This window comes from Podarcis erhardii (genome assembly GCF_964252035.2).
Source record: "Podarcis erhardii genome assembly, chromosome: 10".
Classification (NCBI taxonomy): Eukaryota; Metazoa; Chordata; class Lepidosauria; order Squamata; family Lacertidae; genus Podarcis; species Podarcis erhardii.
Genome location: NC_138500.1, coordinates 34,071,715 through 34,097,651, shown reverse-complemented (window position 1 = coordinate 34,097,651; position 25,937 = coordinate 34,071,715). Strand labels below are relative to the sequence as shown.

At 45.2% G+C, this 25,937-nt stretch overlaps 2 protein-coding genes across 7 annotated transcripts in view; one reads left to right on the top strand and one right to left on the bottom strand.

The window, feature by feature from the left end:
* FAM234B (family with sequence similarity 234 member B) overlaps positions 1–22,215 on the top strand; it is a 29,531-nt gene extending 7,316 nt beyond the window's left edge. The window contains exons 2-13 of the mRNA XM_081879302.1: positions 13–405; positions 1,854–1,952; positions 6,004–6,192; positions 8,604–8,734; positions 10,390–10,537; positions 12,212–12,353; positions 13,170–13,313; positions 14,951–15,035; positions 15,885–16,040; positions 18,037–18,139; positions 19,163–19,386; positions 19,863–22,215. Coding sequence (XP_081735428.1) covers positions 13–405; positions 1,854–1,952; positions 6,004–6,192; positions 8,604–8,734; positions 10,390–10,537; positions 12,212–12,353; positions 13,170–13,313; positions 14,951–15,035; positions 15,885–16,040; positions 18,037–18,139; positions 19,163–19,386; positions 19,863–19,868 — 1,820 coding nt within the window. The 3' untranslated portion in view covers positions 19,869–22,215. The remainder of the gene's footprint in view (positions 1–12; positions 406–1,853; positions 1,953–6,003; positions 6,193–8,603; positions 8,735–10,389; positions 10,538–12,211; positions 12,354–13,169; positions 13,314–14,950; positions 15,036–15,884; positions 16,041–18,036; positions 18,140–19,162; positions 19,387–19,862) is intronic.
* Positions 22,216–22,981: 766 nt separating this feature from the next.
* The window catches only part of GSG1 (germ cell associated 1), a 110,780-nt gene continuing 107,824 nt past the window's right edge, over positions 22,982–25,937 (bottom strand). For all 6 annotated transcript variants that reach the window (XM_081879309.1, XM_081879313.1, XM_081879308.1 and 3 more), the window contains one exon: positions 22,982–24,421. In XM_081879309.1, coding sequence (XP_081735435.1) covers positions 24,085–24,421 — 337 coding nt within the window. In that variant the 3' untranslated portion in view covers positions 22,982–24,084. The remainder of the gene's footprint in view (positions 24,422–25,937) is intronic.

Sequence of the window (25,937 nt, the reverse complement as noted above, 5' to 3'; positions counted from 1 at the left end):
CTCTCTCCTCAGGCAAGAAGAGCCCAGACCTTGGGGAGTACGACCCTCTCACTCAAGCTGACAGCGATGAGAGCGAAGATGACTTGGTGCTCAACATACAGAAGAATGGTGGCGTCAAGAATGGGAAGAGCCCCCTGGGGGAAGTGCAGGATGTGGACTCGGATGCGGAGGTCGGGATGACGAAGCAGCACCTGTCGGAGGGTCTGGCTGAAGAGTACCCCAGCGAGGCCGCCAGTGGTCTGGAGCAGAAGACCACCAACTCCATGATGCCTTACGTGCGCACAGCTGTCTTCTTGCTCACCGTGGTCGTCTCCATGATCCTCGTGCTGGTGTGTGCTTTCCTCATTCCTTGCCCTCCGAGGGACTTGCACAATACCTGGATTCGCAACTTGGGCCAGGAGGCAGGTAAGTTGCTTCTGGAACACTTCCCTGGCTTGTGGAATGCGTGTCCTAGTGGGATCTGATGGGGAGTGAGGAGCAAATTGCAGCGAATTGCAGCCCACTGTCCATATGTAGAAAGCTCATGCCTAATGAAGGAAATAGCAATCAAAGACCGGTAGAAGATGGAACGAGGATAAGATTCTGAAAATGCAAGATTCAAACATTATTAGAAATGCACAATGCCAATTTACTTAAACATATTTAATTTAGATCCTAGACACAATTTGTACAGTTTTGGGCTGGGTTTCAAAGGCTCTATTTAGTTGAACATCATCATGGGTTAATGGTTAGATAACAGAACAACACCACCACGTGCTTATCTTTTAAAAGTGGTTGAACCTCGCAGGAAAGAATTGATTAAATTTGATGATTTGAAAAGAGGAATCCCATCTGATGAGTTAAATTGCTGATTTAAGATTCTTTAAGTCAATCCACCCTCCTAGGAGATTAAACAATTATCCAGCTTTATTTTCACCACAAAAAAGTAAAATAAATCCATGCTGATTTCACTTGTCCCACTGCCTATCCCTGCAGCTGGTGATACTACTTTCAAATGTTATTGTTTGTTTGTTTTTGGAATGTAGAGAGTTTTTTTTCTCTTTGAATCACCTTGTTTCCCCTTTAGAATAATATCAGCACTGTCAAAAGTAATTCTGTACATACTACCTTTTTGTTCTGAAATAAGCAGTTGTATAGAGCTGTGATGTTCTAGAATGAAGAACAAGTATTTGAAGTAAAAGATATCTTGCAGCCATATCAGGGATGGAAACAACCTTTGAAGCATCATTGCTCCTGTGTCTGGTCTCTGTTTGGCCCCTTTCAGAATCTTGAACCCAAAACCAGCTCTGACATATTGTTTTCCTCTAGTGTCCTTTTCTTTTCATGTAGAAATATATATTTGGGGCAGGGGGTAGAAATTTAAATATTACATTGCAAAAATCCTTGCTGAATTTACTCTGGATGTCTGCCTTGCATCACTAAATTTGCGGGAACATTTGACTGACTGAAGATATTCTTTGTCATTGAGGGCAGCAAGGACACCTTGTTTTCAAACTGGGGGCCAAAGAGTGTTAGAGGAGCTGGAATGCAGCTGTGGCAGGGGCCAACTCAAGTCACTTATTCAGGAAGTATTTCTGAATGGACATACCCTTTGGAATCAATAACAATAACCGCAAGTTGTTAATGATGGAGGTTTCTTTAGGTCGGGGTGGAGAACTTGTGACCTTCTAGTTATTGTTGGACTCCAACACCCATCAGCCCTTGTCAGCATGGGGAATCGTCAGGGCTGATTGGAGCTGTAGTCCAGCAACATGTGGGCAGGAGCACAGCTTCCTCATCCCTGTTCTTGGTCATACTTTGTCTAGATGGGAAGCAATTTCTAGAAGAGTAACTTGTTTCACATTATCCTTTAGGCGGAGTGCTGTTTCCTCCAGAACTTTTTGACGTAAATGGTGATGGTCTTCCTGACATCCTGCTCTCCTTCACAGCTCTGAAAAATGCCAGTGTGTTGGGTAAGCATTCCAGATGCCCCTAGATAACCCCAAATTCAATTGCACAAGGTTTCTCTGTGTTTAACATTTATATCAGGGGCCAGCAAACTTTTTCAGCAGGGGGCTGGTCCACTGTCCCTCAGACCTTGTGGGGGGTCTGACTATATTTTTGAAAAAAATAATGAACGAATTCCTGTGCCCTACAAATAACCAAGAGGTGCATTTTAAATAAAAGCACACATTCTACTCATGTAAAAACACGCTGATTCCTGGATTGTCCGCGGGCCAGATTTAGAACGCGATTGGGCCAGATCCGGCCCCTGGGCCTTAGTTTGCCTACCCATGATTTATACTATCATGCCATACAATTCAGTTCTTCTCTTGACTCCTGGTGTTTAGAAATTGAGATATCCCTGTGTGAGTTTAATAGATATGATTGCTCCATATGTGATACACTTCTTTTGATTTTTTAAAAAATCTTCCTTTAATGCCTTTCCATCAGTTGCTTTAAAAAGAGAAAGAAATCCACATACATTTTCCACTCATTTATGGAACTCAGCCTGCAAGGGCACTGTCAAGCAGAGATTTTGTTTGAGAGTTATCACCTTTTTACAAGCTGTCCAAATGTTCTGTGCTTTACCAAAGAAATACACAAGCATATAAGATAAGGCTCCATCCCTGATCCATTCTTAGTATGAACTGAACAGTTTATGTGAGGGTTGTGCTTGAGCACATGAGTTATCCTATCCTTCATGCCCCACTTGAGCACCCAGACTCATCACTGTAGGGCAGCCTTCCCCAACTTGGCAACTTCCAGATGTTTTGGACTACAACTCCCATCAATCCCAGGCAGCACGGCCATTTTGAACAACAATCTTCATCGGTCCTGGTACTGCCTAGTTGAGCACTAGAAGTTGAGCAGATAATGTTATCGGTTCCATGCTGTGGAACACTTTTCCAGCAGAGATTCAGCAGGCACCCTTGCTTTTGACTTTCAGGTGTCTCTTGAAGACTGTTTAATGCCAATAGGCCTATGCAGTTCTTCAGAGTGCCCATTGAGTAACCTGCCATTTAAATGGTTGCTTGGTCCTGCTTTTAAATATTTTTAATGTTGCTGTACACCACCCAGATGAAATTTGCAGGAGGGCAGCATATAAATCCTTTCATAAGTGAATACATATTTATGTCTTGTGCTCTTGTGTCTGTGCCCTGCTGGCAGGTTTCCCACAGGCATCCTGTTGGCCACTGTGAGAACAGGATCCAGACCTGATCCAGCAGACGCTTCTTACGTTCCAAAACAAATATAAATTAAACTGATCAACTGGATGGAAGCTGTGGAGTTGCCTTCCCCAACTTAGTGCCACCTCACATGTTTGGGGCTAAAACTCTCATCAGCCCCAGGCAGCACACTGGGAGTAACAGCTGATGGGAGTTGTAGTCCACAGGGCACCAGGTTGAAGAAGACTGCCCTAGGCACCGTGAGTCTTTAGGAAACACGGCCATTAAGTGGATTGGCAGGGCTGTAACCAGGACTTTAGTACACAGCAGGGTGTGTGCAAGGTAGATAGTTGTGCCTCCTTTTAAGATCTGGATGGCTAATGTGTTGCCCTTCATTGATGCTGGACTACAACTCCCATTATCCCTGATCATTGGCTCCTCTGGCTGGGGATGGTGGGACCTGGAGTTCATCATCCTCCAGAGAGTCACAGGTCAGCCACCACCTCTGTAGAACTTCACATACTCTGTTCAGAAGAAGAAGAAAACCCAACCCCTGCCAGAGACTAAGCTGTATTTTATTTATGCAATTATTCAATATAATGAATATTTAAACATTCATAAACTGTACTTATTCATCTAAGGAAAACCGAGACAAGCAGCAGAGGGGAAAGAGCTGGAACAAATTTCATTTCGATTGATGTGGAGAAGAGGGTTTGAGGCGGGCCCTTTCCCTTGGGCCCTCACTGCCTGCCTGAGGATGAATAAGCTTGTTTTCTTAATTATCCTATAATTGACACAGTAGTTACAAGCTGCGAAGAGAACGGCACCCAAACTTGCAGCTAGTTGCACACGAGAAAACCTGGAAGTGCTCAGTCAGTGCTGGCCAACACACATTTCCTTGGAGCCTCTCTTGTACTGCAGCCCTTTGTTCCTGGGTGGTGCAATCCTGCACATGTTTGCTGAGCAGAAAGTCCCACGGAGAACTGAGGATGGGACCTTATGCATCGCCTCCCCAAAAGAAGAAATTCATGATAAAATAATGGCGACTAAGATTTGCATGACATTTCCACAGACTAATGTTATTTGCCTAGATGCCAATTTGAAAGGAATTGCTGTGATTTCAATAGAAATGCAATACATCACATCAGAGTGGGGAATCATAGATTCATAGAATTGTAGAGTTGGAAGGGACCCTGAGGATTCTTTAGTCTTACCCCCTGCAATAGCAGGAATATGCAGCTGTTCCATACAGGGGTCGAACCTGCAAGCTTGGCATTATCAGCACCATGCTCGAACCAACTGAGCTATCCAGGAAGACTCTGACCAGGTCATCTGTATGCTTGCTCAATCTGTGGTCCAGTGGCTAACTGTTGACAGGCAAGTTGATTGATTGAGTTTACTTATATGACACTTTTCTACCATGATCTGTACCCACAGCAGCTCTGAGCAAACATTCATAACATCAAAATACAAAGGATTGAAGATAGGAATACAGTGGTACCTTAATTCAGTGAAGATAGAAATACAGTGGTACCTTAAGAACTTAATTCATTCTGGAGGTCCAGAAACTGTTCTTAACCTGAAGCACCACTTTAGCTAATGGGGCCTCCCCCCACCGCCGCGCTGCCGGAGCACGATTTTTGTTCTCATCCTGAAGCAAAGTTCTTAACCCAAGGTACTATTTCTGGGTTAGCGGAATCTTTAACCTGAAGCGTCTGTAACCTGAAGCATCTGTAACCCGAGGTACCACTGTAAACAAAATGCAGAGCGTGTCAGTATATTCAGAAATTGCAAAAAATCAACAATTAAACAAAAGGAGAATGAATTCAATATTACACAACCAAATCAACGTTTAAAAACATAAATACAAAGCAAAGGAGAGTTAACCAACAATCAAGTTTCTGATACTGGCCTTGCTGCAGTTCGGCAAATTACACTTCAGAGGGGAGTGGTAGATGACATACAATTTCTAGGCCTCTATTCCTCTGTATTCTGAGGGGGGGATTAGTTACATTTATTAGAGATTCTAGTACACTCTGTCTCTTTTCATTCAACAGTAAAATAAAGAACAGTCAAATGAAATACAATGAAGTGAGACATAACACAAACATAAATGGATATAATGCACCCCTAGCAACTTGAGCTTGCTTAGTTACACGTAGCCACTTGCTAAAATGCAAAATGGATTTAGCTTCCTTAACAGATTCTTAAAACCAATAGGATTAAAAAATGGAACCATTGCTTCAGAAATAAAACCTGCAGTTTAAAAACATTAGGGAGCCATAAACCATCTGATATGTGGACACGCCCACCATAATTAAAATGAAAGTCTGCCACAGACATATAATGTAAAATGTCACTCATGTCACTCTGCAAATCACTATGTATGTTGGTGGTTCTATGAAATAAATATTAATGATTAAGATAGCCAATAATTGTTGTTAGCTCCTCTTTCATCTTATTTGTCTTTATCTTTAAACTGAACTTCGACCTTTCAAAGAGAGGACACATGGCCACCTTGCATGATCTAGTAATTGTGTTTAATATTGCAGCCTTAGGCTGCCGAAGTTTGCACACGTTTGAGAGTTAGTAGCTCAGTTCAACTTACTTCTGAGCAGACAGGTATAGGATTGCATTGTAAGTATCATAGGGATGCTCAGATGAACTGATCAATAATGTGATGGGGATTTGAGATTATTCAATAGCTGTATCTGAAACTGCTGATTGTTCAATAGCTTTATCAGAAACTGAGATTATTCAATAGCTTTATCAGAAAGGTGGGAGCCAAGGTAAACAGCAGGTCCCCTCCACATCACAAAGAGATCTGACTGCCTTTTTTGTATCCCCCCCCCAGGTGTCTCCAAGCCATGGGTGACTGTGATGGCCCTATCAGGAATGAACGGAAGCACTTTGTGGTCCAGACACGTTAAAGAGGAGATTCGGAGTGTGCAGTGCAAGGGTGTAAACTCTGTGTCCCCGTCAGAGCCTGTCTGTCTCATTACTGGGACTTCTAAATTCCTCAGCCTTCTGAGAGCCTCTTCAGGTGAGTCCAACAAGTGTGAGTGCATAATTAATGGAGAAATAGCTTGGTCACCCGAGCTAACAAAGCCATAAGGCTGGACTACAGTTGTTGGGCAACAAGCCCTTCAGTTCTTAACATTCATTTAGGCTGTAATGGGAGCAAGTCCCATTGAATTTAATGGGACTTACTTCTGAGTAGTCACACCTAAGTTTGCACTTCTAGTGTAACATGGCACGTGACTGATGTTTTTTAAATACTAAGAGTCATAATGAGGAATAAACGGCAGCTGCTGAACTTTGTCACACTGCAACCCCTTAAACCAGGGATGAGGGACCTGTTCCAGATGTGCCAGATGTTGTTGTACCACAACTCCCAGCGTTCCTCAGCACCAGCCACGCTGGCTGGGGCTAACGGGGTTGAGGTCCAACAACACTGGCAGGTCACTGGTTTTCCATCCCTGATTAAACTATGAACATACTTAGGGTTGCAATATATTTAATTGGTGAATTGGCCAGATCAACTTGTAAAGTGAGTGGAATTCAGGTTAGTAGTGTGGTTGATTAAAAGTATAAAGAGAAGCATTTACAGAGTAAAAGCTAGGGTGGCCAGATGCGAAAAAGGAGAGAGCTCTTGCACCTTTGAGGCTTATGTAGAAGAGGGAATTTTAGAAGCTATTAAAAACAAAGATGCCCTGCCTTCATTTGCATCTGGCTACGCAATGGCAAGCATCGTCTTAAAGGCAGTTTTCCCTTCTTTCCCATCAACCTTGGAATCAACGACTTCTCTAAGATGATGCCTACTTGCTTTATCTGCAAGCAAAGAAAGTATACGCATGCGTCACATAACTATTGTTTTTATGCAAATTCATTCTGTAAATTAACTGACTAAAACCCATACAGTTAATTGCTTAGAATGGCTTTAATGAGGTTGCAGCCCTCAGAAAATACATTATCAGAACGTTGCAGGATCCTTGTTCTGTAAAACAAAGCAAACGTGGCAGGCAAGATCACATCGTGCTTGACTGAACTCCAAGGCAGGATATCTGTGATGGGTCTCTCCCAGAAACCCATGCCAGTGAAATACTCCTGATGGGAGATGCTTCCATTTCAAACTGGTGTTTCTCGCCTTGCCTTGCCATGCAGTAACCTTGGCCGGTCTGGACCAAGAGACAGAAACTTCAACATGTTCTCTTTTCACTACGTAAGGAACACTGGCAGCTGCCCTTATACCAGGGCAGCCTGTGTCTCCATCTAGTCCCTCTCCTGTCTATGCCACCCTTCCCCTGCCTGGTACCTTCCAGATGTTTTGGGCGGCAACTCCCACCATCCCACTAACCATGATGGTTATGCTTAAACGGCCTCGGTCCAGTATACCTGAAGGAGCGTCTCCACCCCCATCATTCTGCCCGGACGCTGAGGTCCAGCGCCGAGGGCCTTCTGGCGGTTCCCTCATTGCGAGAAGTAAAGCTACAGGGAACCAGGCAGAGGGCCTTCTCGGTAGTGGCGCCCGCCCTGTGGAACGCCCTTCCAGCAGATGTCAAAGTGATAAACAACTACCTGACATTCAGAAGACATCTTAAGGCAGCCCTGTTCAGGGAAGTTTTTAATGTGTGATATTTTATTGTATTTTTGCTTTCTATGGAAGCCGCCCAGAGTGGCTGGGGAGGCCCAGCCAGATGGGCGGGGTATAAATAATAAATTATTATTATTATTATTATTATTATTATTATTATTATTATTAAGTCACCATGGTAGGAGGCAGTGATGCTTGCGAATATCAGTTGCTGGAAACTGCAGGAGCAGAGGGTGCTCTTGTGCTGTGCTCCTCCTTGCCCATTTCCCACAGAAAACTGGTTGGCCACTGTAAGAACAGAATGCTGGACTAAATGGGCCACTGGCCTGATCCTGCAGGTTCTTCTTATGTTCTTATCCTGGACTCTTGGCCATGGTGGCTAGGTAGGACTAATGGGGGCAGTTGTTGTTACATCCTGTATTTGATTGTCACTTTTCTCGCAAAGGTAACACAAAGCAACTTGTATTAAAACCCAATAAAAACAACAATAAAAACCTAAAAGCAACAATTCAAATAAAATACTAAAAAATATGGCTAAACAAAAAGGCAGGACTACAAGTCCCACTCCAGCAAATGAGGACGCAATATCCTTTAAATTAAGGCAAGAACAACATATAATTGTTTGATTTTCTGGTATGTTGCAGACACGTATTAATGCAAAAATCAAGCCATTTACAGCACTTTGCTTCTATTTGGTGTCTAGCTGCAGCCTGAGCCTGATAAGCACAATCTGCTTTGGGCTGCAGTTCTTGACATCCAGTAACATTTGTGACATGGCGGTGACTTTGGAAGGATCTCTTCCAGCTTCTCCTTACCTCTGGCTTCTGCTAACACTGAAGTCTTCATTTGTTTGCCTGCAGGAGAACCCATCTGGACCCTTGACTCATCCCACCTCCCCAGTGGGACCTTGGCTGCTCCAGCTGTAACTGTACCAGATGTGGATGGAGACAGGGTCAGTGATCTAGTTGTTCTGGCCATCGGAGAAACACAGGTATGAGACATAATCCCATATATGCGGTGGTAAGGTAGGGATCCTGATCTGGCTCTCCAAGCAGTATTTCCTGCACAACCCTGCCAGGATCTGTTGTAGTGATGAGGATGCCAGTTGCCCCCTCCCTGGTCATCCGGTCACTCGCACTGTCTGTCTGCAAGGGAGTGCAGTTGTGAGTGTGTGTGGATGAGAGTGTCGGGTGGCCACAACTACTTTGGGTATGTGCTCCTGGAGAGCAGACCAACAGTAAACGTGGCACTTGGGCCAAAAATGGTTAGCCACCCCAGAATAAATAATCTTCCATAAATGTGCTTCTTTCCCTGGAGCAAGAAAGCAGACTAAATGAAATGCATTGTTAAGAAGTGGGAGCTGCAACAAAATGTTGCAAACAGCTGTGCTCTCCTGTAGGATACTCCATTCCATTCCTCCTTCCACCTAGTTTTCTGTCCCCTACATTCCATGGCCTCTGAGCACATTCAGTCCTCATTAGCCTGTTTCTGTGTCCTGCCCCCACTCCACTTACAGGTTTTTCCCCCCTGTATTTTTTTAAACTTCTGCAAATCATGGGGCTCCCCCAAGCCTCTGTTGTGTGTGCTGTATATCAGAAATATGGGGAATGATACCTATCATAGAATTGTAGAGTTGTAAGGAGCCCAACCAGGAATTGTTTGCCCAGCGTGGGACTCGAACTCAGGGCCCTGAGATTAAGTGTCTCATGCTCTACCAACTGAGCTATGACAAACAATTATAATTGTTGGTTTGATTGAGCGTTGATTGCATTTGTATTCCGCCTTTCTGCCAAGGCACCCAATGTAGTTTGTGGTGTTAAAATACTAAAATAAATACAGTGGTACCTCGGGTTAAGTACTTAATACATTCTGGAGGTCTGTTCTTAACCTGAAACTGTTCTTAACCTGAAGCACCACTTTAGCTAATGGGGCCTCCTGCTGCCGCCGTGCTGCCGGAGCACGATTTCTGTTCTCATCCTGAAGCAAAGTTCTTAACCTGAGGTAATATTTCTGGGTTAGCAGAGTCTGTAACCTGAAATGTATGTAACCTGAAGCGTATGTAACCCGAGGTACCACTGTAAGTGATATAAATGTAAAGTTGGCCCTCTGGATGGGGTGGGGGAAGGGACAATCCAACTGGAGTAGGCCCCAATGTTGTCTTGCCTGCCTGCCTTGCTTTCTTCCCTCTCACAGAACAGATGGTGTGCCCCCCACCCCCACCCCCACCCCTCTCTCTCTCTCTCTCTCTCTCTCTCTCTCTCTCTCTGTGTGTGTGTGTGTGTGTGTGTTAGGAGAAGGGGCTGTCTCACTCTCCTGTATACACACTTCTCATACCCATACAAGGCTTCTGCATCCATTGCCCGAGATGTGCTCATCCTACTTTGCCTCTTATCCTATGCCTCCCCTCACCCGCCAGCAGTTCGGCTAATGAAAGCCTCTTCAGATCTTGACAGCTTTAACAAGAATTTGATGCAGGCCCCTGGCTTCACTTATGAATGGAAAACGTTGTTGAATGCAGCACCACGTGACTGGTGCAGCTTTATGCACAGGGAATGGATGATAGATTGCATTGTGAGGCAAAAGAAGCTCTGTATGCATGCAAATCCACCCTGACCATCCTATGTCCACTTTCTGTCTCCCATGTAGCCCGACTTGTGCTTCATCCTGGTATCTGGTAAAACCGGAATCCCTGTGGGAGGGCCTGTAAAGTACAGCATCAATGGGAATGGAAAACTGATTGGCCCTCAGGCCCACATCACCAGCCATGGAGCAATCTACATCCTGTTTGGCTTTGGTAAGGTGCCCTATCTTTGTAGTTGATAAATGCCCTGGAATTGGAAGAACTGCAATTTAAGGCCCCCTGGAAACCAGTAATCAAACACATGTGGAAGGCAATGAAATGATGCTGCATAACATTTGTTGCATTTTACATCTGTCTCATGGCCTGTTTTTTGTGTGCTCAAAAGACAATATTTTATACCGGGGAAAACTTTCTTCTTCTCCAAATTGCCCATTCTGTGCTATTGTGCATAGAATATGGTTGCACTGTGAGCACGTTCATACTAATTGGATGTTTTTGTGTGTGATGTAATTAGTGACAGTCATCTCTGCAGCACTTTATGGCCTTGTTTAGTTTAGACTTTATTATTTATTTTTCTGTTTCTTTGAAGGCTATACAAATTAACTACAGCAAGTCGGCAGTATTATTTATTTTATATTCTCTTAAATGTTGGACAGTAGTAAGGCGGCTCTTTTTCTCCTTTAACAACAATGTGCTCCCTTTCTGTCAACCTCTTGTTTTGTTTCCTTTTTCATTTTGATGCCTCTCTGCTATTGGACTGCAAGCATAGAAAGTTTTGGTTTTGTTTATTTTTAAAGAGGGAGGGGAATGCAACACAGCCATCCCTTCGTAAAAAGTCATATCTCACCCCCGGAACATGTGAATACTATATTGTAATGAGAGTGTGGGAATAATCTGAGCCATCTCTCAATGATCCCCAACTCTACCACTGCCACCAGTACCATGCCTGTTTAAAAAGAGGCAGCTAGAATCGGGCAAACCAGTTGCATGAGTGTTGCTGGGCAGGTTTGCTTTGTGTAGGGAAGATTGGTCTGAATGGATGTCCATTGTATAGCTAAGGAGAGCAGATATTCCTTCTGGGAAGGGACATGTCAGCTCTGTCTGTGTGAACTGAGCCTGCAGTTTGGAGGGACAGACTGAGAGAGGCATAGAGAGTGAGAGAGATTCAAGGGGGCAGAGTTACTTTCTTCAGGAATCATGTGGCACTAGTGGACCCCCTAGAAATCTAGTCGGGCAGTAGTATCTGTTGGAGTGGCTTAAGCTGTGGATATTTTCTTACACATTGTGTGTGAATTAGCTATCATTCACACTTTTGGTCACTTCCCTGGAACCTTGTCACGAGGGGTGGTTAACCAAGTATTTTAAATAAATACTCAACCTATATTTGCAAACAAGTGCAGCCATTCCAAAATGCCACTAAGCCCCCAGTGATCTCATTCCAAAGGAAACAGACCTGGAGTACATGCTCCACCCCTGGAGCTCTCACCATTTGGAGAATTGGGGACATGTATCAATATTACTACAAGGGGCATTGTGCAGAAACCAGAATGTGCTTGGATGATGCTTTGACTGTGGGTGTAGAAAAGGTGCGTGCATTCTGCTGAGCTGATGTTCAGGTTTTTCCCTACCCTTTGTGCCTTGGAAGACCTGATGCAAAGGAACTCTGTGCCTGCCAGGGAGACAACACTGAATCCACTGAAAAAAGGTCATCAGGATTCTCATCCGTCGGCTGGAATATGCCTCAGGCACACTTTGATGAAACATGTGGAAAGGCCCTCATAGGAGTGTCCCTGCAGCAACCCTTGTACCTTCGCCGTTTCTGAATTCGCTTCCTACCTTTGTTCAGATGCATCAGAATTTTAGTCTTTGCTCCTTCCTGTCACCTAGGTAATGTCCAGGCAGTCGCCTTGCGTGATATCTTTGCTCAAGCCAAAAACCGAGACAGCTTCCCACCAGTTCTGCAGCGTGAAGAGCCAGAGTGGGAGAAGCGCCGGTCCATCAATTTGTCAGAACTTATTGACATCTACAGGTGAGCTGTGATCTCCTTTCCACCATGTAGAACATAGCTTCCTGAATCTCATCTCAATAGCCTGTGAATTACTTTGCATATGGAGATGGCAGGATCTTCCGTTGGGTATACACAGCTCTACCAGGAGTGTTTTTCATAGATATAATAATGCCTTGCCTTAAGACAAAGGGGTTGAAGCTGATAACCTTTGGTATCTCTACACCTTTTTAAAGATAACTGTAATTGTTCAAAGTTAAGGAATATTTGGCTATCTCTGTAGTTCAGTATAGAATGTCTTGACATCAGAATTCTGTATGCTCTTCCTTTGGTGTGTTGGTGTCACACACACACACACACACACACACGTATATGCACATAAAAATAGATTCCTGGATGCCAAGATCCGAACTTGGGGCAAGTACTCTTTGGTGAGAGAACCCCAGCAGAGTCACAAAATAGTCAGCAAAGTAAAGTGTGTAAATATAGGCTGTTCGACTTTTTAAGATTTGCCCTTCTAAGTGAGTTCCAGAATTTCCCTCATTCCCCAGCATAGGCAAAGACCACACATTTGGTAAGTTAAAAATGGTTTACTTACAAACTCTCCAAAGGTCAGGCTTATGTGCTTTTCTATATGATTATCTTATTCTTTTAACACTGTTTCTTTGTTACGTTGCTTGAAATCTGATGAATTACAAAAGTGTGCTTCGTAAGCTGCCTTGAGTTCATTTGGTGAAAATAGGCAGGGTGGAAGTTTATAAAACAAAATGACTAAATAAATGATAGAATGCAGTAATATGGATGCCCAATCACTTCACATTTGCTCTCTTCCTCCCCCAGTGGAGGTGTTGAGTTTCTGCAGGCAGTAAAGTCTCCAGATGGTAACTGCAGTGACCTCCTTGTGACTACAGAGCATGGGTTGACCTTGCTGCGGGGACAAGACTTGGAGCCACGCTGGGATCTGAAGCAGCAGCACATTGACAGGTCACTGAGATTTGCTTTTGGTTTTGCTTGGAAGGGCTGTATCCGCAGCTTCTGCATTCTCGTATATACTCCTCCAAAAGTCTGATGGAGGAGGACATCCTATTTGCCACCCTCTCTCTCTCTCTCCAGATTGGTGATCCACAGCAGTGGAACACCCTTCCCCTGGCTATTTGCAAATGTCCACAACAGAGCATCTCAGAGCAGCTTAAAACTCATTAAGTTGGACAAGTGTTTGATCCCAATGTTTTTACATTTGCACTTATGGTTGCAACCTGCTTTGAACGGACACTCTGAATTCCATATAAGTAATAAAAAGGAAGGAATGACACGAACACTGTGAAGACAAGGAACATGGGCTGGATCTTTGGTCCATTCTGGCTCTCCACTTACTTAAACTACCTAGCCAATCTTCTTGTTAGCAGCACCAAGATTATGGGAGTGCCTCCTTTGGGAAGCCCAGTTGACTCCAGTGAGAGGTAGGTGGGGAATTGTACCAAATCAGGATCGATACATGAGTGGTGCAAGACTCCTCTGCCTGATTCAGGCTGCAACCCTGTTGGACACAGCCCACAAAGTTCTGGAGGTCCTTCCTCAGAAGTCTGTTTGGGTGTTGCAGGAGAAGGAGGGGGACGAAGCTACTTTCATTTCACACAATGTTGACTGCAATCCAGTTGGATCATTGTGGGCCATGAAGTCTAGACAGGACAGCCAGAGGCACAGTTCTAGCAACATTTGAAGAGGTTTCTGTTTTAGCTTTCGCACAGCTTGGGGCATTTCAGTGCACACAAAAGGTTCCGTTGTGCCTGGTCTTTGAGTGAGTGTGCACATGTTCACTACTTGATGATGTGCTCATGTGAGACTGCTGCCACAGACCAGATGCCACAGGCAAGAGCTCTCATGCCACCTCAAGCACGATTCTTTTCAAGGGAGGCTGCTCTCATGTTTATGAATTAGCCAAATAAGCAGTTTGCTGCAGCCAGTGTAATGCAGATATGAAGAGCACCAGACTACAATCTAGGAGTCCCTGGTTCAAATCCCCCCTCAGCCATGAAACTCATTGGGTGATGTACTGCACAACCTAACCTACCTCATAGCGTTGTTGTGAGGATAAGATGGTGAGGAATGGTAAAATAAAAATACAATTAATATTACAATCAGTGGTAAGCTTCTGCGGACGTCACATGACTAGGAGAAATTTATATTGGTTTTCACAGGCCTATTGGCACATTTTTAAAGGTCTGGAGGATGTCAGGATAGTTAATGAAATGTGTGCATGCAAAGAATGAGGGTAATAAAACTGCATGCTTTCAGGGTGATGAACCAATTACATCAGCTCAGAGTTTTCTCTCATTGTGTATGGTTGGTGAGTAATTGGTTTTGGAGGCCTGCACTCCATTGTCTGCCTTTTTCCTTCTCTTCTTCCTCTGCTGCATCAACAAATGGTATTTTGCCCATGCCAGAATAGCACACTTGATGGATGAGCAACCTGATCTCTTTTGGCAAAGCCTGGGTGTGCAGGAATGCAGATGAGTTCCGGTGAAAGGAAGTGTTGCCTCTGAGGGTGTGGATGGGCTCGTTTTGGATGCTTTATTTGGCGCTCTCTCGTTTTGACCATTGCTCTCTCCATTTTTTTGCAGCCAGCCTTCCCCAGGCTACTTCAGTGATGATCAAACCTTGGACTTCCTGCTTCAGGCTCAGATGGCAAACAACATCACGAAACAGGTATGTTCACTAGCACTCTAGAGAACAGCACAATTCTGTGCATCTTTACATAGAAGAAATCCCAACTCTGTCTAGTGGGGCTTACCGCCTGGTTCATTCATATAGGATAGCAACCTAAGGACGACACGTCACAGTTTTGCTGTTAGTAATAGTATCAGGATGTAATAGCTGCAAGTAGTTTACAAGTAATGGGCAAGGCGAATCAACTGTTATGTGCATTATGGAAGGTGAGGACCAAACTAGACTATGCATCTTTGCATTTAATGGGTACATTTTTCTAAGCGCAAATAGCAGCCCCTGAAGGTCAGGGATTGAAAAATCACTCCACTTGAAGCTGCTTGCTTGTGCTGGAAGGAAATTCCCCACTAGTACCAACGGGGGATCTTCTCCCAATGCAAATAGCAACCTCAGAGAACCACAGTAGATGTCACATCTGATCCCAATAATCATCAGCCCCTGCCCCGACAAGTACACACCACTGGTTGCTATTTGCATTAAGCAAAAACAAATCTATGCACATTCAACACAAATACACATTTAAAATTACATCCATTCTGAGCCTGAGTTCATAGATTGAAGTGGACCATTTTGGATTGCAGGTTAGAGGGACCACCTTTTTTGAATGCAGAAAGATTATATATTAAAATCCCTGCCGGATGCTCCTCATAAGCACAATGTGAAAGGGGTGGAAAGCTCTGTGATTTGGGCCTCCAGCAACAGCTAATCTGCTAATAGTGCCTCTGAATATGGAGGCTCAATTTTTAATCCTTGTGATTCCAGATCTTATTTTTATTTTCTCCTTTCCCTGTCTCTTTCCATCTGTTGGACTCTTGGGTTCTTCCTTCTCAGCTGCTAGTGGTGGATGGTAAATCAGGAGAAAAGATCTGGAGCTCTGAGCTACCATGTCACATGAAGAAAACAGATGCCCTCTCGGTGATGACTTTGGACAAAAAATCTGTCTTTCTCTTCTGGGCTAATGAGAAGCAGTCTCTCTTAAAAAGCTTGGTAAGTGAGAATCCAGCTCCCCAGGTTAGAGGAGGCATTGTGTAGGTGTTTCGTTTCCGACAAGCAAAGGGGGATGTGGCTTTAGTCCATTGGCCCTGGAAGCCAGGTATGTTTGTGGACAGGCTATGGTTACACAGCCAATGAGGAAAGGCATTTTGCAGGTGCTCCTTGGCAGTGGCGTAGCGTGGGTTGTCAGCACCCGGGGCAAGGCACGTAATTTGCGCCCCCTTACCTGTGGATTTGCGCCCCCTAACCCTAACCCCCAGATGTTGCGCCCGGTGCGGCCGGCCCCCCCTGCACCCCCCACGCTACACCACTGCTCCTTGGCATTTTCCTTTTCCTTTTTAACTTCACATATTTACAGGACTCAGCCCTGGTCTGAAAATAGGTTTTTGGGTGGCGCTTGACACAGGTTCAGCCTTGTGCAGTACGTGTGTGTGTTTTGATCCTCTTCAATTATCCTGGTGCTCAGATCTGTCATCGGGGAGAGGGCTGCTATTGAACTTACATGCCTGGTTGATTTTTCAAATTCCTGCTACCTCTGTAAGATCCACAAAATTAGAACACTGTCGAACAGGACCTGTTTGTCAGGTCCCACACAGTCTTACTGGGGAACGCTTTGGTACAGTGTTCTTATGCAAGAGAAGCACATATCATGAAGCAAATGAAACAGTGCTTCTGGGAGTGTTTACAAAGGCTTAGGTGAGACCTCCTTGTTGCCATTAGGCAGAAAAAGCTACATTGTGCCTAGAATCTGCTACCTCCCTAGCTGCACAAACGCTTGGTCCATGCTTTCTGCAAAATCTGTATTTGTGCTTGCTTTTCATCCAGCAGCATCCATGTTGCTCTCCGATTGGATTTCTGCATTGTAGCCAAGCCTCCTGGTGTCATGTAAAAGCATTGATTCTTTGGGTGTAATGGTCATAGAGAGACTCTGCTCTCCTTTAAGATGTCTCTGCACTGCATTTTAAGAGTATGCAAGAGTCTATGCATAGCAGAAAGATGAGATCTTAGCCTGTGGAGAGAATCACTTACGGTGGTGCCTTCACTTACATTCTCTGATCTCCGGGATGTCTCTTCTTAACACTGGCTGAGTTTTACCTCCCAGTGGTAGCACCAGATAGCTGCAATGAGCATGGAAGACAAGACTTAACAAGAGACGTGTGAGATAACTCTATGACAGGTACGTCCCACAGGTAGAGCGTGATCTACTGGTGGATCACTGGATGTCTGTGGTAGATCACTGGTAGATCACCGTCTCCCCCCCAAAGAAGCTCAACAAGTTTGGTTCCCCCTTTTTTGCCCTGCACCCTCCAAATATGGGGCTTTCCTCATCTCTAAATAGAGCTCAACAACTTGGACCTGTACCCCACAAAAGGGGGTAGATCACTGCCAGTCTTTAACTCTGTGAGTAGATCGCAGTCTCTTGGGAGTTGGCCACCCCTGCTCTATGAGATAAAGCAGAAACCTTTTTGGCACCAGTTTTCATTTAGTTCCCACCTTGAAAATCTGCTGAGTTCTACTGGGTGAGATCAATATTGCCATCCGTGTTAACTTCCATGAACCAGTGCTAACCAGCAGGTAAACTGGCATTCCTGAAAACATAGGTAGGTATAAGCCTACACCAAAAATGGTCTCAGACAAATTACTGCCTCCCAGATTCAGCTCTCTAACTTTTTAAGAGCATATCTAAATCACAAACAGCTAATTCTTATGGTTTCCCCCAAGGAAACCTGGAAATTGTAGCGAATGAAAACAGTAACCTTATACTTCTCACAGGCATTGTAAAGCTAAGAGAGAAGATGAACATGCTTTGGTGCAACTTCCTAAGTGGTAGTGAACATGCCGTGGGCTGGTTTTAACTGAAAGTTAAGAGGAGTATGATTGCAATGATGACAAATGCAGTGGTTGAGAGGCCCCCGCGATAGAAAGCAAACAAACCCCAGAAATTTGTGGAGGAAATGGATGATTCATGACTTTGTCATTGTTGTTGTAGGAGCCCAGCCCAAGAGTTCACCATCTTTATCTCCTTCATCCCAGTTTCCCTACAGTCCTGTTGGACCTGAGCAACACAACAGGCACAGTGACTGCTTCATCCAGTAAGTATGCACAGGTGTAGGGAAAAACACACACACACATACACACACAGGTCCAAGTAGATCAGGCATACCCAACCTGTGGCCCTCCAGATATTTTGGCTTACAACTCCCATGAACCCTAGCTAACAGGACCAGGGGTCAGGGATGATGGGAATTGTAGTCCTAAACACCTGGAGGGCCAAAGATTGGGGACTTAATACATTCCCAATTTATGGTGGGTAATGGTGGTTCTGCTGTCTTGCTTTCTAGCTTGCTCATGGGGCTTAAGTTAAAAATTGTTCCGTGTATGCCTACAACTTGGCTGATAGTCTAATAATAATAATAATTTATTATTTCTACCCCACCCATCTGGGTGGCTCCAGCCACTCTGAGAAAAGTGGGTTGCGTAATTTCCCCCTGTCATCTAAAGCAGGGTGAGGCACCTCAGGCACTAGGGCTGAATGCAGCCCTCCAGACCTCTCGGTCTGACCCTTGCAACTCTCCGTAGAGCTACACCCCTTTCCCAAGCCACACCTTCTCTCTCTTGGCCACACCCCCCACCAGCCCTGTGCCACACTCTCAGGGAGTGCTTTTGCCTGGATGGAATATGTCCTCTTGCTTGCCTAGGTGGAGGATGGTGGGGTGCGTGTGTATAAACCTCTGGTTTTTGTGTGGCAGAAAACAGCCTGTTGTATAAAGATAAAAGTCATATCCATTGCTCCACTTTTGCCCCTGGTCCACCTGCCACTGATATGCGGCTGGTTTTCTAATTTTTATATTGCACTTGTAACTTGCCACTTGTAACTGTGTTCGCTGGAGCCAGAAATGCTGGTCGCGGCTGCAACCTTCATATCAGGTTCTGCAGAGACATTTGTATTCATTGCAGAGCTCCACACCACAGAGCAGTGTGATTAAGTAGAAGCCAAGCCCCTGCACAGTTAGAAATAGCCAGTGGAAGTTAGCCTGGTCATCTGATCTGAATGCAGTTAATTGCTTAATTTGTGAGCACAGCCCCGTGTTTCCTTTTCCCTTTGCATCTGCCAGTTGGAATCAATGATCTTCAAAAAGACGCATTTTATATCACCGTGACCACAAGCCCCACCTCTGAACACCAGCCAGGGTTTCTGTCGGTCAGTAAACTCCGCCTGAGGTGGGCCCTGATGACGCAGAGCCGAGAGGTACCCCTGAAGGAGAGTGACCCCAAAATCAACCGCGGGGAATTGAGACGGTTTCTCTCCAGGATCAAATTTACTGATTTTGCTCACAAGGTGAGATGATTTGAAGAGGTCTTTGGTAAAGATGTGCACGTGAGAGGGAGGAGAATTGAAAGGGCTGCCCTTTTGCAAAGAAAGCGAATAGCGATGTCTGATGGGCCTGCTGCTGCTTTCCGAAATGAAATGATTCCCACAACTGATTCTTTTTCCCCTGGTTGCACAAATCACAGCTAGATTCAAGGCTACATATGAGGCTAATGTTAGTGACTGATGCCAAACCCTGATGTAGGGAGATGCTGGGCACACTTTTCCCTTGCATGGGGGCCCCCCATGCAGATTCTGAGTCAATAAGCCTTTGTGGGCTCCCTCCAGCCTGAGTCAGCTTTTTGCAAAGTGAGAGGAGGTCCTGTCCTCCTTCCCTCCCTCTGACACACTGTTGCTGTTCTCATTGATTTGACTGTGCCTCACTTAAAGCCTGCAGGCAGCCTCGCTGTTCCTGACACCCACCCATTTTCTCCCTCTCTCCCCAGTTCTAGCCATTTGCTTCCTCGGGCTTTCTGAGCAATGTGACAAAACCGTGGGCCTCGATATCAGCAGGCGAAAGTGGTTAGCCAGACTTCGTGATGCATTCAGTGCGTTAAGGAAGGAGCCTGAAAGACTAGCTGCTACTCACCCTTGTGAATGGCCACCTAGTGCTGGGAGGCTGGACTGGTGGTGACCCTCTGGCATCCTGACTTGATGGAATGCTGCTTGACCTGTTTGTTGCTGCTCCCTGCCTACATCTTTCCTTCCGGGTAGATTGAACATACAAATTTATGCAGAGACACTAGAGTGTGTGTTTGTGTATATATATGTGTGTGTGTGTATATATTTATATATTGTATTTTTAATTTATGAAGTGTTTCAGGAAGCTCCTACTTTATCTTAAATGCATAGCAACATACTCTGCATAGTGTGGCCTTGGCTCATAACTTTCCTCCTTTGGGTTTTTTCGGTTCTTCCTTCTCTTTTGTTTTAGGACTGGGCAAAGATGACCCATGGCTCTCAAAGATGGAGTTCAGCTCCCATCAGCTCCAGCCAGGGATGTTAGGAGCTGTAGTCCAACAAGATCTGGAGGGTGTTGGGTTATGGTCATTGCTGTGTTCCGTTCAGTTCTTCCTCTCTCCACCCCACATCTCCTGAACCTGAGAGGCATTGTGCCCTTTAGTGCTGAACATTGCATACACTCCTACCTTCGGTCAGAGCCAGGCTGGGTTTGGTGCTGTTTAACTAAAAGTCTGTGTTCCATTCTCAAATCTCTCCTTTTCTGAACCGTGCTAGGATCACCTGTTCAAGGGTCTACCATAGTTTTCGTATAACCAAAAGATAACAAAGCTTCCATTGCAGTGCTCGTGTAGATTGTCTGTAGTGGCAAACAAGCAATGCCTGAAACATTCCATGGGCTTGCAATGTCCCATACTTACTGCAACCCTACTAAGTGTTGCCTCTTTTCAAGAAGGGTTCCAACATCTGCACAAAGATGTACGATTAGCATTGAGCTCTGCCTCTGGCAAAAACAGGCCAGCAGGTGTTGTGACCACGTCACTAGGAATACCCAGTTATGGCGTTTATGTTTAGAAGCTATTGTTGGCTAGAGTATACATAGAGCATCCTATGGGAGCATCTCTTACTTAGCAGAGGGATGTATGTAATATACATTCTCCACCCTATGGAACAGGAGTTTGTTTAGATAGGCTTATCTTTACTTTGTCAACTGAATTGTGTCCAAAACTAAATTTTCTCCTGAATATGTTTAGTCTGCCCAGTGTTCTGATTGCAGGAGTACCTCAGGCTGTGTTGTTATAGGCAGCTCTGTGATTCATTGTTGTATGTGGGAAAACCAACTATGTTCCTGGAGCAATGCACAAAAGCTCTGAAACAGCTTCTTCATTAACACTCCCTTCCTTGTGTTAAAGTTGTCTAAGATATTCCTCTTTTCTAGCTGGGAATAAAAGCCTGTTCAACTGTTCAGATTTCCTCTTTTTGCCTGTTGGCAAAAATGGTTTGTTTTACATGGCACAAGACTCCTTCACTCTTTCAGCCATGTCTCATAATTCAGTTATTTTCTTTAGCCATGAAATTAATTAGATCAGGAGCAGTCTGCAATCTGATGTACTCGACTATTGCTCTGCTGACAGCTTTTGCACTGGGAGATGCAGCTGCAAATAGGAGCAAGTCAGAGTGAGCAAGTTTTCACATCCTTGTTGTAAAGTTTCTCTTCCCTCCACTATATTTTCCTAATGATTAAACCGCTGATGCTGGATCAGGACTAGCGCTGTGGTAGCAGTGAGGGAGAAGCCACTCTTGTTGGCTCCACACAAATTACAACCTGTACATAGCCATATTGCATCTCTTGTAAATGTCTCCTCTTCATTAGCTTTCATCATGATACCAATCCCTGAGGCAGGGCCTCATCCCACCTTTCCCCTTTTAAGCCCTGAGCTTTTGAAGAGTTTGTATAAGTAGAATAGGAGTCTGAGTCTATACTTTTCTAAATACTAGCACAACGCATAGCACTTGTCTTCCCCCTGCCGTCTCCTAGGCGTGGCCCTTGCTTAGAAATAAAGGCATACAAATTGATTCTAGAGTTTCCTCAGTCGGTAGAACTCCCTTGCTCCTCAGCCCTAGCTGGCATATGTTGCAGCATCACTACTTGAAATAGTACATGCCCTCCATTGCGTCCTTTAATGCATCCACTTGGTTTGTATTGCTTGGTGACACTGGGCCCTCTATAATGTGAATTTTCCCCCTCCACGTCTTGTGTGCACTTTAAATAACGATCTTGTCTGTATATTATTTGAACTGTGAACCACGATGGGATAAATAAAGATCATGTACAGCACATTTCTGGTGTGTGACTTGCTTTTCCTAGCTTCTTGGAGTGAATTGAAGGGGACTCTGGGAAGAGAGTGAATTTGATAGCTTCTGGCAAGAGTCCTGCTATGAACGGATGTGCAGAATTTTCCTGGTGAATCCACCATGGTGAGCATGCACACTGCACAGTGACACCTACACAGACTTCTCCCCAGACTTTGAGCAGAATGGTGCATGCTCCGGATTGGCTGGTCTTTGTGACCCCTTCAGGGCCTGGCCCTGCTTCTCATGGTACCCTTTCACACAAGTAAGGCATCAAGAGGATGACAGAGAGGGAACCATCTTTGGAGGGAGATTGGGTGACTAAACATGAATGGAGGCACGCAGGTGTGGGAACATTTTCCCAGTTTTGTCCCTCTGGAATGTCGTCTTTTTGCTCTTTTTAAGTTTTGCCTTTTTAACCTTTTTATTTTGTTATCTGATGCTGGTGTTTTACATCTATGCCACTTTATTTTTTGCATTTAGAAGTTGTGTCCATAGTTTTTTCAAGCTGTTTTCCATGGCCTTGGAATCTTCTGGTGAAGGGTGGTTAAGAAATATTTTTAAAAATACATTTGGAAACTCTTGATTTTAAAAATGGGGTTTATCCAGATGTTTTGGGTTGAAACTAATCAAGAGGATTATTAAACTTTCTTTGCATCCCCCCACTCCCTCCTACCTGGATGCAAATCTTACAAAAGTTATGATGGTTAGAAATTGTAAACAAGCAAAGAATCATTCATCGTGGAGGACCTGCTCATTCAGAAGTTCCAGGGTTTTTATTAAACAGGAATTGGATTTATTATGATCCAAATGCTGGCCAGCGTTGCCATGTTTCAATAGATCAAATTAGTCAGAGTGGATCTCACTGAATCTAAGGCAGGGATGCCAATGCCTTCTTCATACACCTGCATTCGGCATATAAGGTTTACCACCCTGCAATATTTCCCTCCAGAAAAGTGATTTACAATCCCAAATAAGCAAGGAAATTCGATTGTGCTGTTTAATTAGCATACCGGGTCCTGTGCACATTGCAGTTTCCTTTGCATCAGGGTTAGATGTCGTCACTCTCTTCTGTGGTTCAACATCTCCAGGTAACACTTCCTGCTGTGCAGCAGTGTTGAGCTTCAGTGCCCTGCACCTCCTCAGGACCAAGCTGGATGTGATGGTACTCCTGTTGTTAGCTCTTGCGTGCCTGCTGTGTTCTATTTTTAAAGTGGTGAGGATACTTGGCGGAGGGGGACAAGGGTGGTCCAGATGGTAACCGTAGCATGGTGGGGTGGCTTTTGCCACCGCCACACTCTAAATTCACATGCCTGCTATTTGCAGTGGGAGGAAGGCTTCCATTGGGACCAACGAGAGCTCTCCTCCCCGTTGCAAATAGCAAGCATTAAGCCCCCCTGATTTGGAGTGAGACTGTGACCAGAGCAAAGGCTTCAAGCACCCTTCCCCTACATCGTGGACCCCATTTGATCCCCCTCCATGGCTATTCGTGTATTTTAAAACCCAGTCCCAATGTAAAGGCCTGAGTAACATCCCATTTCATACCTGGCTCATAGTGGCAGAGCACAGACAGACGGGCCCTGGCAGCCCCAGGTACCTTTGGGAAATGCCCTTATTTGAAACCCTGGAGAGCTGCTGCCAGCCAGTGTGTGCAGACAGCGCTGAGCAAGATGGAAAGAGGCAGGTTCCTATGGTCAGATGCATCCATGTCAGTGGCTGCCTAACTCCCACCCACATTGAATTCCCCAGCAGAGCAAATGAAAACAAGCAAGAACCTCGAGGGGAGGAGGCTAAAGCTTGGTTTAGAGCTCTCTCTCTTTTTTGACTGTCCCACTGAGCCCTCTCTCTCTCCCCATCCTAACAGGGATCCTCCCCACCAGATTTCCCCAGGACCTCATTCATCTCTAGGTCGGGCTCCCTCTGCAGCACCTTCTGCTGCAGCTCCGAGTAGAAGTCGACTCCTTCGGAGACGGAATGGAGCGGCTTTTCTCGGTGTGGGTAGAAGCCGCCCAGTGGCTCTCGCTGTTGGTACTGAGGCGGGAAGAAGCACTGGTGGTGCTGGGACTGGTCTACCATAAGGCTCCCATCGCAGGCTTTCTGGTGGTTGCGCTTGAACTCCAGCACGGTTTTGGTGTATGTGTTCAGGGTGGTGACGGCAGAGGCCATGCAGCAAGTAAAGGAGGCCCAGGCCATACTGAAAAAGAGAAACAGAGAGGGGGGCGAGAGGGGAGAAGAAGGGTCTTATTTGTGGTCTTTTCTTCTGATACAGATAGGTAGCCGTGTTGGTCTGCCATGGTCAAAACAAAATAAAAAAAATCCTTCCAGTAGCACCTTAAAGACCTTAAAGACTAACTCAGTTGGTCTTTAAGGTGCTACTGGAAGGATTTTTTTTATTATTATTTTTTCTTCTGATAGTTAACAATGGTGGATGGATAAAGTTACAGGATGTGCACTGCTTGGAAGGCTTGCAGGTGTAAGCGGGCTCACGTGTGACTTCCCCAACAGCATCATGAGCACAAATCACCATGAATGTGCAATAAAAAGAACATGGAGGGGTTTATATTAAGTCAAACCAATAGTCCATCTGGCTCTGGGTTGTGGACTGGTGGTCCTCCATCAGGACCCTGGGCAGACATCATACCCAGCCTTCTACCCGAGATCATTTAGCTCATGACCTGCAGCTCTGCAAATGCTATTGCACGACACCTTCTATAATTCTTGGGCATGCTGACTGTGGCTGCTGGGAGCTGGAATCCAAGAACATGTGAAGGCCACAAATTCCCCATCCTTGGCTTAAGCTGAAGTTGGTGGGGATCAAACCATGAGCTGTCTGCATGTGCTCTACTGCAAAATTATGGTCCCTCTTCTCAAACTTGATCTGCCCTTTGATACAGCAATCAAAGGACCACTTCGCTTGATGACAGCACATATACTTTACAGAGTACTGCATACTGTACTTGCCTCACAGCTAGGACCAATTTCAATTCATGTGAATTACCCCTTAGTTGCGGGATGCGGGTGGCGCTGTGGTCTAAACCACTGAGCCTAGGACTTGCCGATCAGAAGGTCGGCAGTTCGAATCCCTGCGACGGGGTGAGCTCCCGTTGCTCGGTCCCTGCTCCTGCCAACCTAGCAGTTCGAAAGCATGTCAAAGTGCAAGTAGATAAATAGGTACCGTTCCAGCAGGAAGGTAAACGGTGTTTCCGTGCTCTGCTCTGGCTCACCAGAAGCGGCTTAGTGATGCTGGCCACATGACCCGGAAGCTGTACGTCGGCTCCCTCGGCCAGTAAAGCGAAATGAGCACCGCAACCCCAGAGTTGTCCGCGACTGGACCTAACAGTCAGGGGTTCCTTTACCTTAACCTTTACCCCTTAGTTACCCATGTTCAATAAATTAATTCACAGCGTTTACAAAAACCCCAGCCCACCAGATCATTCTGGGGTGATTTAAATACCCTCTGGAGAACCATCTCTTGCTTGCAAGGCCCATTTCTGGGCTGTCCACCTTTGTGATGCTTCTCTGTTTACTGACATTGTACTGACGACTTGTCCCTTGCCCCCTAGTTTGTTATTAAGGATGAAGATCACAGGGCTTTGCATCAGATTTTGTCTGCAGTTTGGGGCTAATAGCCAGGACTGGCAGTTTGCTCAACACTCAGGACTCTTGTGGAGTCAGCTGCACAATTTACATGTGATTTTGACAAACCTGGC